This window comes from Colletotrichum scovillei (genome assembly GCF_011075155.1).
Source record: "Colletotrichum scovillei strain TJNH1 chromosome Unknown Contig00002, whole genome shotgun sequence".
In the NCBI taxonomy this organism is placed as follows: Eukaryota; Fungi; Ascomycota; class Sordariomycetes; order Glomerellales; family Glomerellaceae; genus Colletotrichum; species Colletotrichum scovillei.
In genome coordinates, this window is record NW_023336260.1 from 3,541,182 (window position 1) to 3,558,854 (window position 17,673).

A 17,673-nucleotide genomic window follows, 5' to 3' on the forward strand; every position below is an offset into this window, starting at 1 on the left:
GGCTTGCAGCAGCTACAGAAACGCGACTATTTTCTTCTAGTAGACTTGCTAAAAATCGCATCGAGGGGCTTTCCAGAATACACACCAATTCGCTGCCATTATCGGAACCACGTACACAGCCTGCTCCTTCAAGTGCTTCTGTCCCATCCATAGGTTAGGACCCTACGAACGATGGCGGCTCTGCTATCGTTGTCCAAGTGGTTGCCTCACGTCGAACCAAACAAGTCCGTCTCGTGGGTTCAGGCGCCACCTGGTTTGCCGGGATTGATATTGTGGCTGTCGCGCTACATCGATGTTTGTTTGAAAGACCTAAGTATTAGATGACAAGAAAAAGTATCCTAGGCACTAATATTCATTATGCTTCCATGCCACTTTGCTCATAACATACTCGGGTATCCCGAACTATCGTAGGACTCAAGATTCGCTTAACAATTTCCCAGACCGCCTGATGAATGTATCTCGTGGCATCTAACAGTGACAAAGAAAATGATGTTCAACCGCATTCTATCTCTCTTGAATGGTTGCATGTGTTGTTTTATCAATGTGGTGACCTCTATCTCTTTCAGTATTCTTAGCGAGGAGCTTACCGCTTGGGCGACACCCAGTAAAAATTTAAAGGGGAGGGTAAGGTCCTTTCATGATGATGTTGTACAAAAGTTGGAGTGATTGATACGTTTCGCCGAATAGTCAATTCAGATCCATGTCTCTCACTCCATGGTGGCAGGACCGTATTTTTGTATATGAGCACGCACCAGACGCTTCAATTTCTCGACATCTAGCTTCCAATTTTGATCATCTGTGAAACCCATCACTCACCAGACCTTGTCTTTCGATTCAGACGCTCAGCTCTCTTGGACAAACTAGAATAAGGTGAAAGAACATCAAGGTAGCTCGAATCCTCTCTCATCTCCTATCAGCCAGGTTCCAACGTGTGACTGCGTATGCTGATGTTATGATAGAACTTGAGCATCATGTCTGCCCAACATGAGCAAGTAGTCATACAGTTTCCGCCTATGCCTGATGGAGTAGGAGAGGACCAAGATGAAGAAATAATCGCAGCTGAACGACAGGCAAGGCAGGCTGGACAGCCTACCAAACTTGGGTGTGTCCATTGTAGACGCGAGTATGCTACCGAGGCTGCGTGGATGCGTTGTGATAAAGCCCACCCTAACCTTATATTCTATCTATGCGAGGAGCACTCGCCTCCTACTCCTGGTCGCCCTGGCGTTCCCTCAAACATCATCCCTGGCGATCCAAGATGCAGGTGTTTGCAAATGTACTGCAGATTCGAAGATTTCTATCAACACTACTGGAACAACCACGGCTGGGATGCGATAGACGATGTCCTAAAACGGAGTGACTGCGGAAAAGACAACTTCTTTTGTGGGTTTTGTGTCAACAAGAAGAAATACCCACGCGCTATACCCAATGACACGCAAGCAACGACCGACAGAAATATGAGAATCCGTCAAAGACATATCTTAGAACATTACCGGAATGGCGCAATAAGAAAGAAGTGGTTCTCTCCACCCCTCAAGGATATCCCTCGGTCTGATGGGCGATAATGTCCAAGATGCATACTACCTACGTTGTCGCCGTCGCCATCACCATATCCGAGATTCACGATCATGTTCCTGATCGAGTAGCTACTGAAAATTAGACAGTGTGAGCGGCGCTCTGCGAAGGGCCTCGATAGCCACCGATCAACACAGGCATCGTACATGGAACGATGACAAGCGGTCAAGAGGGACACTACGTGAGAACAACTTTTACGTGATGAGCAGGAGTAACACGTCTCGGAAGTCTCGATCATACTCCGTCAATAATGCCTTTACTTCTTACGTCCGGCGGCTCCTGAAATATGATTTGAGGGCCAAGGGGGGAATGGAGGATGAGAGTGGCGCGGTGATCAGAGAGCTCGGCCAAGTAAACCAACATCGTGCATTTTAATTGCTTTTCCGGTCTTCTTCTAATCCTTTTGGAAAGGGATAGGTATATCACCTTTAAATTCATTCGTTTAGTTTCTTGATTTAGCGAGATACTATCTTGAAAGCTTATTCAGTCAACTAGTAGCGAAAAGCTCTTGTGGAATAAATAAACGCCAAACTACCTAAATGGCGTCAGTGCGTGCAAATGAGGGCGGTCAATGGGTTTGAGTTGGCTTTTGTCTAATTTGCATTGCACTTTTGCATCATAATTATGTGTTTGGAATAATGTTGGAGAAGAATAAACGTTGCGATCGAGAGTCGGCTTCATCCCATTCCGACTCGCGGCTGAAAGGAACAGCCGACTGCTCTGCTTGATTCTCAATATCCACTCTGTGCCGTCCGGTGCCGTCCCTTGCCGACCAATGCCGACGAACACGGCTGGCCCCCGCTATCCGGGCCGCCGCCAACAACACTTCCAAACAACGTCAAATTATGTCTACGTAAGTTACCAGTGGAGCTACGAATCAATTCACTCGTACTGTCTGCGCTGTACTCACCATGACTCTTGGCACAGGGAAAAGGTCGTACCGCGCGTGTACGAGATGCCGAAGTCGAAAGACCAAGTGCAACTTGTGAGTATGCCCGCGATTCGTCCAATGAGTCTACTCTAATCAACACATCTCAGTGAAGGAGTCGGAGAGCCTATGAAACCTCCCTGCGTTTCCTGTTACTATTCTGGCAGTGAATGTGTTGTGTCTTCGGCGCGCAGGTCTCGTAAAGCAAGGCGGGATCATAACACTCAAGCATCTCCTTCCTCAGTCGAACCATCACCCGGGCCGGCATCTCCTCGGTCGTCAGTCTTCGTCCCATCAACTAACGAAGACAGCTGTAGCGAAGATGAAGTTACAGGACCCGACGATCAGAACGACATGGAGCTCAGGAATCCTTCCGATGCTTTGCAGATCCTGGCTCGTTCAAGGAACAAAGCATCTACTAGGAATCCAATTACACATCCTCCAACGTCCGACCATACGAATTCCATACCCTCAGCCAAGCCCAGAGACACTCTTAAAAGACTGGAGGAAGTCAACGGCTCTAGCTCTCGGATAGGAACCTCGCCCCCTACATGCATGACAGATACGATGTCGGGACTAGACAACTTTGAGTTGATTCGACGAGGTGGTCTTCGCGTTGAGAAGGCATCCGAACTCCTGGATATGTAGGTCAAACCCCCGAAATGACTGTATTCAAGACTCAACGAAACAGGTTTGCAAGCAACTATCACCCGTACTGCCCTGTTACTCCGACATTCTTCTTCACCCAGCCTGGCCAGCTACAAAAGCGCGACTACTTTTTACTGGCAGTCTTGTTGACTATTGCATCAAGAGATTCTCCAGGAGACGCACATATTCACAGCCAGTGTTGGAATTACGTACAAAGTTTACTTCTTCAAGTGCTCCTAGCCCATCCATGGACTCGAACCCCGCGAACAGTCGAGGGTCTGCTACTCTTATCTGAGTGGTTGCCTCATATCGAGACAAAACGATCCGCATTGGCGGTTCATAAGGACCACTTCAGTGAAGGACAAACAGCTTGGTCAATTGTCGGTCTCGCCGTACGCTTGGGCTACTCGTTGAGACTAGACCGTGCCGCATTCCGGAGTCCGACATCGGGAGAGACAGTAGACGATAAACAGGAGCAGAATCGTCTCATTTGGATGTGTGAGTTTAAGAATTTCAACTGGTAGAAGAAGTTTGCGCTGATCATGCTCCCAATTGCAGTCACCTACTTGGCAGACAGGCAGATCTCGGTTCGGTTGGGTCAGTCTTTCTGGTCCCGTGGACCGGCTCTCTCTTCCAAGTTCACGGCCAAGGACTTTCCGAATCTGAAGCCTGTGGTTGGATGTAGTACCGACGACTATGCATCAGTTCTGCACGCGCACTTGGATTTGATGCAGATACTTCACAACGCCCACTCGATACTATACTCAGCTAATGATAGAACGCAGTCTATGATTAACAACGGCGATTACCCGCGCTACTTGGATGACCTAATGGAAGCAGCAACGGCATGGAGTATCAATTGGGAAGGTCTCCAAGTTTCTCCGAAGCTTAAATCTACGCTCCGTATCTCGCACGAGTATCTCTGTTTGTATATTAACGCATTTTCTTTTCATGCCGTGGTGACGCGTGAGTCTCAACATCAAGGCCCTTGGCGGAACGACCGACGGCAACTACATGGCAACAAGAGACCGGGGTTGGATCTTTTCTCTAATGGTCTTATGGCCTCACCCGACGCAAAATACATTGCTTGTGCTATTACGGCAGCAAGAGAACTCCTTGGTCTCATAACGGAGCTGGATGCGCGAAGGATTCTGTGTTATCTCCCTTCGCGTTATCATCTGTAAGTTCTCCATCTCGAAGGTTCTCACAGCCCAGTGCGGTTCGAGACTGACTGAAGCTGGAAGCTTCGGGCTCTATGCCGCAGTCTTTCTGTACAAGGCCCTCAATTCAGGCGTTGTTCGGGGCCATGCTCAGCAGAAACAAGTGAGAGGCCTATCGCAAGCCTTCATATTGACCCTGGACGAAGTGGCCTCAACTGAATCGCACATCTGTCATGGATACAGCGTTCTATTGAGGGAGCTTTGGCAGCAAGAAGTAGGCCCGCAGGTTGAGTCAAGCTCAGAAGTCCAACGTGACCAAGGAACTCATAGAGATCATTCGAGTATAGCCGAAGACATCATGCTCGGTGATCCATCGACGTGGAGCAACGAGAGAGGTTCTCAGACTACGTTGCAAGGGATAGACCAAGTGAACCAGCCCCTCGCCAGTTCGAGTTCCGACTCGGTGGAGGCTGGAATGGGCACTCAGGACCTTGTATCCTTTGAAAACTACTTGTTCAAGTCTATGTGGCCCGAATTGGCTAACACAGAGCATCAAGGGGACTTCTATGACTTGGAAGGAGGGCTACTCAGTTTCGATATGGATCCTTTGAGCGGGTTCGAACCGCTCTAGTCAGGTCCACTCAAAGAAATGACTTTGCATCGATCGGTAACTTGTCCCTTGTGCTCACCCCTTGCGCTCACTGAAGGCAGCTACGAAAGCCAACCAACTCTTCTTGACTCACAGTGATCGAAACTTGAATCGTTGTAGTCAATTTCGTCCTATAATCAACCTATAAATCTCCCTTTAATGGGCATAAAATAGCGTGGCTTCAGAATTGCTTGCCCGGATCCTCCTGTTCTCTCTCACAAGCATCCACTTCATCAACCATGCACCAGCGGCGCAGGCCACGCAGAACGCCGCACTGCTGGCCATAGGGATCACATATCTTGGGGCATCTGACGTGGGCCACAAGTACTAGCAGCATGGTTAGGAAAGGAGTTCTCTGGATACTTTAAGGGGAAACAGGGGCAGCCGACTTACAGGAGTCCAAATAAAGCTGATGCTAGCGCTGGTATTCACAATCGCCAGCGCCGAAGCCTTCTTCTCTCTCGTCTGTCCGCACGTACTTCCAACCCAGCCGAGCAAGCTGTTCCCAAATGATGTCAGCTTTACTAGAACCACGGCAATATCTCTGGGAACCTAGTTTGGGTACTCACATCGAGTTTACACCGTACGTGCCAATAGTAAACACCGTCATGGCAAAGTACCTAGCGCCGGTATTCATCGTCACGCAAGCCAAGATGAACCCGAAAGCAGCAACGGCTTTGGAAATGGTGATATGCCACGTCCGCTCGTTGAAACGTCCGGAGCTCCAAGCCCAGACAATGGAAAGTATACCGGCGATGAGGTATGGCGGGCACGTCAGGACCAGCGTAATCGTCGTGTTGAAGTTGAGCGTTTGCACAATCGCTGCACACTCAGGTTAACGACCGGAACAAGACCCCTCGGGAAGCCAACTTACTGGGAAAGAAGTTCTTGAACCCGTTCGTCGCAAGATGGCAATGCTGCATCCAGATAAACACCCACACCTTCGGATCGACAATCGCCTCGCGCAGACCTCCCCAAGTACTACTCTGCATCTTCGCACCAACAGTATCCCTCTCAATCCTATCATGCGCAAGCTGTCGTTCCTCGGGCGTAAGCCACCTCGTCGTAAGAGGCTCATCAGGAAGCGTGTAACAAGCCATCATGGCAATCACAAACGTCACCGCGCCCTGCAGAATAAACAACCACCGCCACCCCTCGAGGCCATGCAACCCCTCCATCCCGTGAAACACGCCCGCAGCAATCAACCCCGCAAACGCAGTCGCCAGAATATTCCCAGAGTACAACACGCTAATCCGCGTCGCGAGTTCCTTCCTGGTATAGAAGATGGACAGGATGTACAGCGCGCCGGGGTAATACGGCGCCTCGACAACACCCAGAAAGAAGCGTGTGAGCACTAGCCCTTTGTAATCCTTCACTACGGCGGTGAGGGCGGAGACAACGGCCCAGGCCATCATGAAGCCGCCCATGTACCAGGAGGGCCGCACGCGGGTGAGGATCATGTTGCTGGGGATCTGGCCAAGGATGTAGCCGACGAAGAGGATGGAGACGCTGGTGGAATATTCGACGCTGCTGAGGCCGAGTTGCTTTTCGAGGCCGTTGAGGCGGGCTAGGGCTATTGCGTTTCGGTCGAGGTAGCTGAGTGGTGTTAATTGTTGGAGCTCAGAGTCGGCTTTGGGGGTTGGTGGAGAGGACTTACTTGAGCCAGTACATCAACCAAAGAGTTGGCTTCGTAGTTTAGAGTTAGACCAAGTTCAGACAAGCAGCTCGAGTCTTGAGAGTCATACCATCACCCAGAGATCCAACTTCCTCACAAGCTTGATCTCCACAGGATCAGTCTTGGCCGCAGCTCCAGAGTAGTCGACCGGCGCCGCAGGCCTCTTCTCGTCGTCCAGGACATGAGAATGCTCCTGGTGAAGAACCTGCTGCTTCTCGATATCGGTTGGTGATTGTGCCGGAAGGCCCTTGGCCACTGTTTCCGTCTGCGTCGCCATCTTGACAATGGTGCTGTCGTTGCTACTAATCCTCAGCAAGAATGATAGCGGAGTTACAACAGACGATGGCAAACAAGTCGAAGTGTTGAAGCAATGAATCGAAGGTCACATCCAGAAACCTGGTCAAGGGTAATTAAGACCGTATATGTATAATAATCTCAACAAGACCTCAATCACCCCCTCGGTTCCTCTTCCCCGCAACAACCCCGGATTTGGCATCCTTGGCTCCGCGATATCTGGTGGGGGGCGCCGTAACGTGGTGGCAGGGTGGTAATCCGTAGCTTTGGACCCAGAGTGACGCCGTTCCACAATGGTGCAGCACTGCAGCCCGCGGAAGCGTGAAGCGGCAAAGCACATCTCGGCCAGCGGCGCCGAAAGCCGATAACACCCTGGAGGAGCTTGGAGAGCGGCCACGTCCCCGCGCCGCCACGAAGGATTCATGGCTTCTCATTGCCCAGCCGCCGTCTCTCTCCAACTCCAGATTTCCGCCTTGGCATTTCTCTTCAGTTCCCCGCTGGATGGTGGTATTGGGGAATGGTTTAGGTGGGCCAGATATGGCTCTTCTTACTCGTCCCTCTGGAGACTGAGCCAATCAAATAATCCCCTATTGAGACGCTCCCATGTGCCGTGTTGGTTCTCAGTAAAATGTTGAGAGACTGGGAGAGAAGAGTTATGGGGAGTTTTCGGCCTCGGCGGCCGCGCCGATGCTTCGGAATGTGGTGCCGCTCTCCTGTGGGCGTAGATCACCGTGATCAACTACGAGACTCAAGTGAGGATCGAAGCTTTCTTGCTGAGTAGTTGGTATCATGCCACTTTGATTGGGCCCGTTGCGATCCCGATGGATCGGTAGGATGATGCAGACAGATGATGTCCGTTTGAGGTCTTGGCCCGGTGCTGGGTCCGCAGGTACTGAGCCCGCAATCGGCGGTTCCTGATGCCTTCTGAATCCAGAAGACGGATTGCGGTTATATCTGTTATTCCGAAGATATCCGTCGGCACATAACGGATTGCGGTTATATCTGTTATTCCGAAGATATCCGTCGGCACATATGAATCAGACAGCTTGGGAAATCTTGTATGATAATACCGCGGACCGCGTTGAAGTCTAATATTACCCTTCTCTGATATCTTGCACCTCTACTCCCCGCCTTGCTCCTCTTGTCTCTTGTCTCTACCCTGTCTCCCTTCCTTCAACAGCCACAAACCCAAACATGATCGATAAACCGCCCATTAGAATCGGAAACGTCTCCGGCGCAACAGGCGACCACCCCCACGCCATGGCGCGCATGCTGCGCTCCGGCAACGTCCAAGTCATCACGGGCGACTGGCTCTCCGAGATGAACATCGCCTGGAACGCAATCACCAAGCGCGACGTCGACCCCAACCTCGGCTACGAGAACGGCTTCTACGAGCAGCTCGAAGAATGCATCGACGACATCATGACCAAGGATGTCCGCGTCGTGACGAACGCGGGGGCGCTCAATACCGTTGCGCTGTTTGATAAGGTTAAAGAGCTGTGTAAGAGAAAGGGGTATCCTGAGAGTGTGGTTGCCGCGGTTTTGGGGGATGATGTCTCTGGATTACTCCAAGATCCTTTACGAAGGGGTGATTTGACGTTCCCGCACTTGGATCATCCAGAAACCACCCTCGACGATTGGGGTTTCGAGCCCTGTTGTGGCAACGCGTACATCGGGTGCTGGGGAATCGTGGAGGCTCTCCGAGCAGGCGCGCGAATCGTAGTCTGCGGACGATGCACCGATGCTTCGCCAGTGATGGGCGCCGCGGCGTGGTACTACGGCTGGAGAGAGGACCAGCATCAGGAGCTGGCTGGCGCCCTGCTCGCGGCGCACCTGATTGAGTGCGGGCCGTACGTCGTGGGCGCCAACTTCTCTGGCTTCAAAGACTTCCTCCCGGAGCTGATCGATCTCGCGTTCCCCGTGGCGGAGATTTCTCGGGACGGCGAGTGCGTTATCAGTAAGACTACCGAGGGCGGCGGCCATGTCACGCGGCATACCGTCACGGCGCAGCTGTTGTACGAGCTCCAGGGCCACCTCTACCTCAACCCAGACGTAGTGGCCGACTTGTCAAATGTCCGCGTCGAAGAGCAGAAAGATTCCGGAGAAGATCGCGTTAGAGTATGGGGTGCCAAGGGCCTTCCGCCGCCACCGACAACGAAAGTCATGTTCGCTGCCGAAGGCGGGTACCAGGCAGAGGCGACGTTCTACATCAACGGACTTGACGTGGATGGGAAGGTGACCATGATGAAGAATCAGCTGAGATACCTCTTCAAGGACAGCAACTTCAGTAGGTTGAGCATCGAGCAGTACGGATCACAAGCCCGGAACCCTAGCTCCCAGCAGGCGGGCACCGTGCAGCTTCGTGTGTTTGCGCAAGCGCGAAAGAAGGAGGATATTGCGGCCGTCGACTTCAAGATTCCCATCTATGCGGTGAGGATGCAGAGTTACCCCGGCTATCACATGTCGCTAGACTTCCGAACGATGGACCCCAAGCCGTTCATGGAGATGTTCCCGGCGCTGATACCACAATCAGCTATCGACCACCAAATGCTTCTGGGCTCAGGAAACCTGATTTCCGTTGCTCCGCCTCAGAACACAGCGGTGTACAAGATTGAGAGGCCATCCGCAGACACAGCAGATCCAATCGACATCGTCTCCTTGGGCCCCACAGAGTTCGCGCCTTTGGGCAGCATTGTCCACGCTCGTTCTGGCGACAAGGCCGACAACTCGAACGTGGGCTTCTTCGTTCGCAATGAAGATGAGTATCCCTGGCTGCGGACTATCTTGACCGTGAGTCGGCTCAAGCAGTTGTTGGGTGACGACTGGTACAAGAATAATCCAGATCGGAGGGTCGAACGGGTCGAGTTCCCCGGGATCAGTGCTGTGCATTTGTGAGTCAAGCAGCTTATTTCACTGTATCAATGTTGACTGATGATTGTATTAGCCGAATTCTGGACAACTTGAATGGAGGAATTGCATCCTCGGATAGGATAGATGGCTTGGGCAAGGGAATTGCGGAGTACCTACGGAGTCGATACGTTGAGGTGCCGCGAAGATTCCTACAGCGGGGCAGGATTTGAGTTATAATGACAGCTTGTACGAATAATGGAAGAACGTATCTGCCTTCAATATCTGATGACGCTAGAAGTAGCGACTTGGAGTTTTTCCCATCCCAAATAACCAATCTTGGGAAAGTTGAGCAATCGCATCGCTGTGATACTGGTCATAGCAGATATTCTGCAGATCCCCGAAGCAATCTCGTAAAGTCTCGTCGACTGTCATATTGACAAAATTCTGGCCAGAGGCTTGACCATACATGGCATCATTGAGGCTCATGTCCATAGCTTGAGATAGGTGTTCAGTCTCGCCTGTGGGTTGGTTGTTATAAGCCGGCTCATTTGATGATGAACCGTGACCAGTTTGGGCTTCAACAATATCAGCGACAACGGCGTCACTGAGGCGGTCAAACACTTCAGAGCAGTTGCGCGCCATGGCCCATCTCTCCGATACCGCCACCAGCACTTTTGAGCAGGCTCGGGTGTCGTTGACCACCTGACTGATTGTGGGGGTTGTTCGTAGTGTAGCTCTAGGCGTGTTTGCATTCGCGGGGTTCCGGCTTTGTATGTGCTGGAGATGATTTCTCAGTGCATAGATGTAGGAGAGCCCTGCGATGAAGACGGAGTGGAGTGTCACCCAAGAATAGTTGATCTTTCTGGAGCGATGTAGGTTGGCGTACAGCTTTATTGCCTCTTGCGAAGAGTCAAACATGTGTTGTAGCACGATGCTATTTCCAGTGGCATCGCATAATGTGGGAGACGGGCGGAACAGCATCAGGATCCCGTTGTGGTACAGGAGATTGTACCATTCCGCCGAGCGGAAACTGGACCTGCTGGCGGGTGAGGTGAGCGGCGCATCTGGGGGAATCAGTGGTAGGTTCGTCGTCCCCTCACGCCATGACTGGAGCTCTTCGACGAGGGCGCTTCGACTGTCTTCGTAGGTGACTGGGTCTCGGGAAGTGTTCGCACTGCGGTGGAGGACGTTGAGGATCTTGCCGCAGATTAATCGATACCTCACGATGTGGACAAAGACTGCGGTTCCGAGATGCCATTCTGGAGTCCTAAAAGTGGCCGTCGACAAGGAATTGGAAAGCGGGGCGGGGCAGCCAGGCATGTCGAAGGGCGGGAGTTCGACGTCGATATCCTCAAGCTGAATAGCCAGCGGCCGTCCCAGAATGAGACTGGCAATTCGATCCATCGATACCACACTCCAGAAACACCTCCTCTTAATCTCAATGTCTTCATGTCTTCCAGCCGCATCCGCCTCCTCACCTGGTCGTGCCGGAGGGACGGTATACGTCGACGCCTTGTGCAGGCCAAGCTCGAAGCATGTCCTCGCCGCAACCCCAATCAAGTGCCAGACGCTAGTACTCGTATCGTGTGATGTCGTTCCCATCCTGTACTGACAGATCAGAAGCAAGGCCTGAAGAGCAGTGATGCCTCCTCGAGAGAGCACATCGCCCAAGCGCGTCATGGCACGCATGTAATGCACCTCAGAATCCCAGAACCCGTTCCAGTTCAGCTTGTAGACTTGCGCCGTTCCGATGGCAAGAGTCATGTCGACGAGAAAGCTGTCGATCGGATCCGCCTTCTCCAAGTGTCCTACCTCGTACACGGCATCTAATGCTCGATCCAGTGCTTTCGGTGAGAGAAACGGGTAGCAAAGCCGGTCGTGACTGGAGTATGCATCTAGTATCTCTACCGTCATGCTCCTTGGAGGCAAAGTCGAAGCTCCACTGGGCACAAGGCTTCCCGTACGTCCGTGATGACGCGACGTTGAGCTTAGGTGTTGGCCAACAGTATGGCTAGGTGTCCCGGAAAATTGGCTGTGAGACTGTAGCAGATTGGCGAGGAACAACCCGCTCGTCGAGCCGACAAAGTCTCGACCTCCTCCAGCGCTGAGTGATAAATGAATGACCTGACTAGCAATCTCGCCGCCCCCAGCAGCTGGTGGTTCAGCCTCGTCAGTCTGCAGCCCTAGACTTGACGTCGTATTCGGAGTCGCAAGCCTCTCATCCGCGGTGTCTGCTTGACGTTGCTGCTCGGCTAGTCTCCCTGTCAGATTATCATTCTCTGCCTGCAGGTCTCGTATATGCTGCTCAAGCCTCTCGACATCCTGCCGGCGAAGTTGTATCTGATGCTCCCTCGCGGCGTAGGTACATTGCACGTTGATCCGGGAGCAAGGTACGCATGACGGCCGGGCGCGGTCGCATTTGACCTTTCGGCGGTGACAGCGCTGGCATGCGCCGGTCCGGCTGACTGAGCCAGAGGGCATTGAGTCCGATATTTAGTCAGTGATTTACGGAAGGTCCGGCATTTCAAGGGTCGGCTTCAGGCGGATTTCCCATGGTATAGAAGTTGGATGTGAATGAGGGATGCCAAGAGCGTGGGATCCAACGAGGTGGGAAATCTGGGGTAACTAAGGTAGAACGTCTCCGCTCTCCGGGGCTCCTCAACCAACCACCCCGCCTCCGCTTTCTATAATGGTGGATCGGTGTTTGACAGCTCCATTGACCATCGGACACCCGTATATAGAGATCATTCTTCTTACTCACGCAAAGGCGGACATCGTCGTTCAATGCAAACTGGTTGTCTATGAAGCATGTAATACTATGAATGCGCGCCAGAAACCCCATCCTTCGCACCAACACCAAACACAACACCTTGATACACCCCAATCCCTATATGCTAGATAGTGTACACTAGTCCCTCATACCGTTGACAAAATATGACTGCTCACACCTAGATGAAAAGCTTGCTGCCATGGTACTTGGTCTTCTTTGAGTAAGTAGAGGCGGCAGCCGCCTTGGTACGCTCGGGGAAGCCCTTGAAGGACACGGCGTAGGTGGCGACAGAGTGGGAGACCAACTAGAACACACGTCAGAAATATGGATAGAAGTCAAGAAGTTGCAAAACTCACCTTGGTGTTGATCTCCCAAGCAGTCAAGTTGACATTGCCAACATCGTCACACAGCTGGTGGTAGCACGGGTCGTACCAGTCACCGGCCTTACCGCCGAACAGCTTGGCCTCCTCCTTGGTCTTGATGCCCTCAGCACCGGTAGCGATACCACCACCGGGAATGCCGTTGCGGATGAAAGCGTCGTAATCACTGCGACCATCAAACGGAATAAAGGTGTAAGCAAGGTCGTGAGCCTTGTACCAGTCCACGTAGAGGTCACGCAGCTCCTCGGAGCCAGTGGGGTTGACTGCGTTCGTGGCGTTGTAGACCTGGTACGCGTAGTTGGGGCTGCCAAGCATGTCGTAGTCCATGAAGAGACGGATTTTCTGGTTCTCCTCCTCAGGCAAGACGTCGACGTAGTAGTCAGAGCCGAGAAGACCTTCCTCCTCACCTGCCCACCAAGCAAAGCGAACGCAGTTGTTGACGCTGAACTTGGTCAACTGAGTGGCGATCTCCAAGAGACTCAAGCTGCCAGAGCCGTCGTCGTTGATGCCAGGTCCCTCGGCAACACTGTCGCTGTGTCCACCGAGCATCACGCAGTTGTCCGGGTCGCCCTCGATAGTTTGGGCAAGGATGTTGGTGGTCTCAATGGTGTTGACAACGGCATCAATGTAGGCAATTGCGTCAACGGATTCGCCCTTGCCCAGCTTCTCAAGAATGGGCTTAGCATCGTCGCCACCCAGACCAAAGGTGGCAATGTGGTCGGGAGAAGGGGTTCCAAGGGTGCCGTGCACAGTCTCGGTCTCGTAGTTGTACACGACGGCGGCGATGGCACCAGCCTTGCCGGCCTGCTCGCTCTTGGCTCCAAACGCACAGGTGCCGCGGCGGATGAAGGCGATATTGCCCTTCACCTTGGAGGGGTAGTCGGAAGCGTCGCATCCGTTGTTCTCGACGAAAACGAGGTCGCCGTATACGGGCTCCTTATCCTTCGTGGGCGGGGTCAGGGCCATGGGAGAGGCTGACTTTGGCACATCGTTTCCGATGACGAGGCGCGACTCGAAAACATTGCCAGAGACGGCAGGGAAGGTCTGGTTCCAGATCTTGTAGTAATCGCCCAGCTTCGCGAGCTCGAAGTAGATGTACTCCAAAGTTCCGAGGTGACCTATTCGACTGGTTAGCACGAAAGATAGCAAGTTGCTGGGGAGACGGTTGTACCATCGCTGCCGATGACGCGCGTGGGGTGGTTGTACTCCTCCTCTCCCAACTTGGCAATATCGTAGAGGTCCTTGGCACGCGCAAGCAGGTTGTCGGCCTTGATGGTATCCTGAAGAGCCTCAGTCTCGACCAAGGGCTTCTTGGAAGACGACGAGGACGCGGTGGACGGGGATGCTGCGACGACAGGCGCATCGTCGGCAATCATCGGCGCTTGTTGTTCAGGTACCTGCATCTGCATCTGCAGGGCGGACACACCACCAAGCAGGGCCAAACCGGCCAATTGTAGTCGACGAGCTCCAGCCATGATATTCGATACCTCAGTTTGGAACTTGAGTTGCAAAGGTGAGGTTGAGACGGGGTTGAGAAGCTGTGTGTCACAGACCTGGGGGGGTCAGAACTGGGTCTCAGTCGGGGGACCTGGGGAGCTGTTGCGATAGACGACCGATATCGCGAATCGGTTAGTCATGTTGCCGAGGCCCACCATTCGTCATAGCTCTTATCTTATCGTTGTATGGCTGACATAATCTGGATGAGCGATAAGACATCAACGCCCAGCGTTCACAGGGGGCCGTTTTCAGGATCAAAAGAACCCCAGGGCACTGGGCGATTACGTTGTTAGCGCAGATTGCAGCTGTCAAGGTGGCCCCGAGACTCCGTCACCCCTGCTGAACAGCAAATCCAAGGGGTCAAGCGGCCCCGTGTGCGCATGTTTTCATAGGGGGAGACACGGGGTTGAAGATCAGGACACAGTGGACCGGGGGGGAAGCTCCATGCAATTCAGGAGCTCCGCCCCCCTCCAAGCACCCCCCAAAGGGCAAAGGGCCCGCCTATCCTGTCTCCCGGTGCTGCTCACCACCGGGCACTTTTACACTTCTTTCGGGTCCCGCGTTTCCCAGGGCGCACCTCAGACTTGGGACGAAGACGAGGCACGATCCGTCTCCCTTCTCTGTCCCTGTTTTTAGGTTCTGTCTTCTTGAACCATCCCGTCTGCATCTTTCCTCCGGTGCAGAGCCGCCATGGTATTGTGCCAGACATCATCAACGTCCGCTGTTCAGAATGGGTGATATAGGAGCCACGGGAGTTTGGCCAAGAGGTATGTACAATCTCAAGATATCCGGCGGCGAGGGGGACAGTTCCCCATGCGAAGCTGGATATGTCGATGTGGCTTTTTCGCTAACATACGCCTTGTCCCGAAGATGCCGCTTCCTGGGCCTCGATACCAACTGAATTCCTCCTCGCCGAACTATCCAAACGACATGGACCTCCAGTCACGAATGCCGAAGCTGCTGCGGCAGAAGCAACGAAGCCACAATGCGGTTCATCTAGGAAGGAGTCCTACGATACCGCGCTGCACATTGGCGCGCTGATCTTGATATTGGCGCTGAGTACAATCTGTAAGCGACACGTTTCTGGTTTCTACAGCTCGACGATATCTGGCGAGACCATGATGGCCTGCGATGGAACACTCGGGAGGAGCTCTCCCCACGTTCCTGGGTAGAATATCATTTGAAAGAGCGCTTGCTGATGATTGATAGCATGCGGAATCCCATTACTCCCCAGAAGAACCTCCAAAGGCCGACCGCAGAGCATAATCCTCTTCTACTGCCAGCACTTCGGCACCGGCGTCCTCCTCGCAACGTCCTTTGTCCACCTCCTCCCAACCGCCTTCACCTCACTCACCGACCCGTGTCTCCCGTTCGTCTTCAACAAAGGCTATCCCCAGATGGCAGGCTTAATCGCCATGGTAGCAGCACTCTCCGTCGTCGCGCTCGAGTCCTACCTAGCCACCCGCGGGGCCGGCCACTCTCATTCCCATTCGCACGAGTACGAGTATTGGGATGACGAAGAGGGCAGCGGTCATTCTGCAGCAAACACGCATGCTGCGGGAAGCTTGGCATCGCACAGACACGGCTCTCACCGGCCGGAAGACATCAGCCTCGATAATATGGATTCTACTCAGGGGCTAATGGCCGGCGCATCGCCTTTGCCGAGCTCGACACCGACGCGTGCGAAAGCGAATGATAGCCTCGCCAACGGTCGAGATAGCTTTGACGACGATGACGAATCGGACATTGACCTTGACGTCAATGAGCTGGACCCGACCCCCGCCGACGAGCCCAGACGTCGAAGCTCACCCGGCATTCGCCCAAAGATTACAGTCACCCCCGGCGCACCCCAGATCGTCACGGAAGAGGAGCAGAGCAAGCTCCTCCGCCAGTGTCTGCTACTAGAAGGAGGCATTCTCTTCCACAGCGTGTTCATCGGCATGGCTATTTCAGTCGCAACAGGCCCGACCTTTATTGTCTTCCTCATCGCCATCAGCTTCCACCAGACATTCGAAGGGCTCGCTCTCGGCAGTCGAATCGCCGCCATCCAATTGCCGCGGTCATCGGCGCGGCCGTGGCTCATGGTTCTCGCGTTCGGAGGCACGACACCGCTCGGTCAGCTCATTGGTCTCATCGTGCATAATCTGTACGACCCCATGAGCCAGACCGGGTTGCTGATGGTTGGGTTCATGAACGCCATCTCGGCTGGGTTGCTCCTCTTTGCTGGATTGGTCCAGCTGCTGGCCGAAGATTTCCTCTCAGAGAAGAGCTACAAGATTCTGCAGGGGCGGAAACGGCTTAATGCCTACATGGCTGTGATTGGCGGAGCATCACTCATGGCCATTGTCGGAGCGTTTGCCTAGAACAGATGGGCGTACTACAGCGAGATATCATCAAAGCAATACTGCTAATACACTAGTTTTGACCAACTCAACAAGCTAAGGAGGGTTACGAGACTTGCCGGTGACTTTTCTTTACCTGAGGTGGGTCCCTTACTATACAGCATAACACATACCCAAAAGCAAGGAAGAGCAGACAAGACCATCCTTCCACGACGAACCAAAAGCAAAAGATTAACCCGAAGAGTGGCTTTGCCAATCGCGGTGAGGATTTGAGCCTCACGCGGGGGTCGAACCCGCAACCTTGAGATTAAGAGTCTCACGCTCTACCGATTGAGCTAGCAAGGCGGGTTATTAGAAGCTGATCCGGAGGACCTGCTGGTTTGTTGGAAGTGGAGGCCGGTTGAGTCATTAAGTAGGGTTGTAAGCCATGATGTGAAGAGATTTTTACCAATTTTCTTGCCGTAAAGTGGGGCGGGGACCGGTGCTCCGGTTTTATGTGTGGTTTTTGTGGTCCGTGGGCCGGGACTGGTTCCGTACATGACTTCCTCCCAGGATTGTGCATGTGTACATGAAATGCCTTGATGGTCGGGGATATGTCCTTGGCAGATAATTTGCATATTTCTCTCATCCTGAGTTTCGTTCTTCCTCAATATCGATTCCCAGGTGTGACGTTTCGTAGCGATGAGTTGGGATGATGGAAGCTTATACGGCCTTGCTAGTTCTGTCCCTCACGACAATGGCAATCGCGAGCCTTTTTAGAAAACCCACAGGACTGCCCAATGTCTCAGAACTCAAGAGAAGAAGAAGAAGAATGAGGGAGATAGAAGAGCAAACTTCGACTGATCGTCTTATGTACCCAGGTAAGCCATTGCAAGTTGAGTCAGACCAAGGAGCTCAATATCTGT

At 53.0% G+C, this 17,673-nt stretch overlaps 6 protein-coding genes across 6 annotated transcripts; 3 read left to right on the top strand and 3 right to left on the bottom strand.

Moving 5' to 3' along the window:
* Positions 1–2,446: 2,446 nt before the first annotated feature.
* On the top strand, positions 2,447–4,942 carry HER10_EVM0001324 (uncharacterized protein; the record flags this gene model as incomplete). Its single annotated transcript, XM_035471078.1, has 5 exons — positions 2,447–2,560; positions 2,614–3,147; positions 3,195–3,649; positions 3,710–4,331; positions 4,396–4,942. Exons 1-5 carry the CDS (start codon positions 2,487–2,489, stop codon positions 4,940–4,942), a joined length of 2,232 nt encoding a protein of 743 aa, XP_035336888.1. The 5' UTR covers positions 2,447–2,486.
* Positions 4,943–5,116: 174 nt separating this feature from the next.
* HER10_EVM0004373 (major facilitator superfamily transporter) lies at positions 5,117–6,912 on the bottom strand (the record flags this gene model as incomplete). The annotated part of the gene is made up of 5 exons (XM_035474021.1): positions 5,117–5,287; positions 5,541–5,782; positions 5,835–6,556; positions 6,618–6,646; positions 6,706–6,912. The coding sequence occupies 5 exons, from the start codon at positions 6,910–6,912 to the stop codon at positions 5,117–5,119; spliced, it is 1,371 nt and encodes a 456-aa protein (XP_035337119.1).
* Positions 6,913–8,189: 1,277 nt separating this feature from the next.
* HER10_EVM0002523 (uncharacterized protein) lies at positions 8,190–10,009 on the top strand (the record flags this gene model as incomplete). The annotated part of the gene is made up of 2 exons (XM_035472229.1): positions 8,190–9,820; positions 9,874–10,009. The coding sequence occupies 2 exons, from the start codon at positions 8,190–8,192 to the stop codon at positions 10,007–10,009; spliced, it is 1,767 nt and encodes a 588-aa protein (XP_035336980.1).
* Positions 10,010–10,070: 61 nt separating this feature from the next.
* On the bottom strand, positions 10,071–12,260 carry HER10_EVM0010262 (fungal specific transcription factor domain-containing protein; the record flags this gene model as incomplete). Its single annotated transcript, XM_035479728.1, has 1 exon — positions 10,071–12,260. The coding sequence occupies one exon, from the start codon at positions 12,258–12,260 to the stop codon at positions 10,071–10,073; it is 2,190 nt and encodes a 729-aa protein (XP_035337617.1).
* Positions 12,261–12,603: 343 nt separating this feature from the next.
* Positions 12,604–14,532, bottom strand: HER10_EVM0002859 (peptidase family M28). Its single transcript, XM_035472553.1, has 3 exons — positions 14,101–14,532; positions 12,906–14,047; positions 12,604–12,853 (listed from the first exon to the last, which is right to left on the bottom strand). The coding sequence occupies exons 1-3, from the start codon at positions 14,402–14,404 to the stop codon at positions 12,728–12,730; spliced, it is 1,572 nt and encodes a 523-aa protein (XP_035337003.1). The 5' UTR covers positions 14,405–14,532; the 3' UTR covers positions 12,604–12,727.
* Positions 14,533–14,924: 392 nt separating this feature from the next.
* Positions 14,925–17,348, top strand: HER10_EVM0009917 (ZIP Zinc transporter). Its single transcript, XM_035479388.1, has 3 exons — positions 14,925–15,193; positions 15,297–15,494; positions 15,636–17,348. The coding sequence occupies exons 1-3, from the start codon at positions 15,157–15,159 to the stop codon at positions 16,787–16,789; spliced, it is 1,389 nt and encodes a 462-aa protein (XP_035337582.1). The 5' UTR covers positions 14,925–15,156; the 3' UTR covers positions 16,790–17,348.
* The last annotated feature ends 325 nt before the right edge of the window (positions 17,349–17,673 follow it).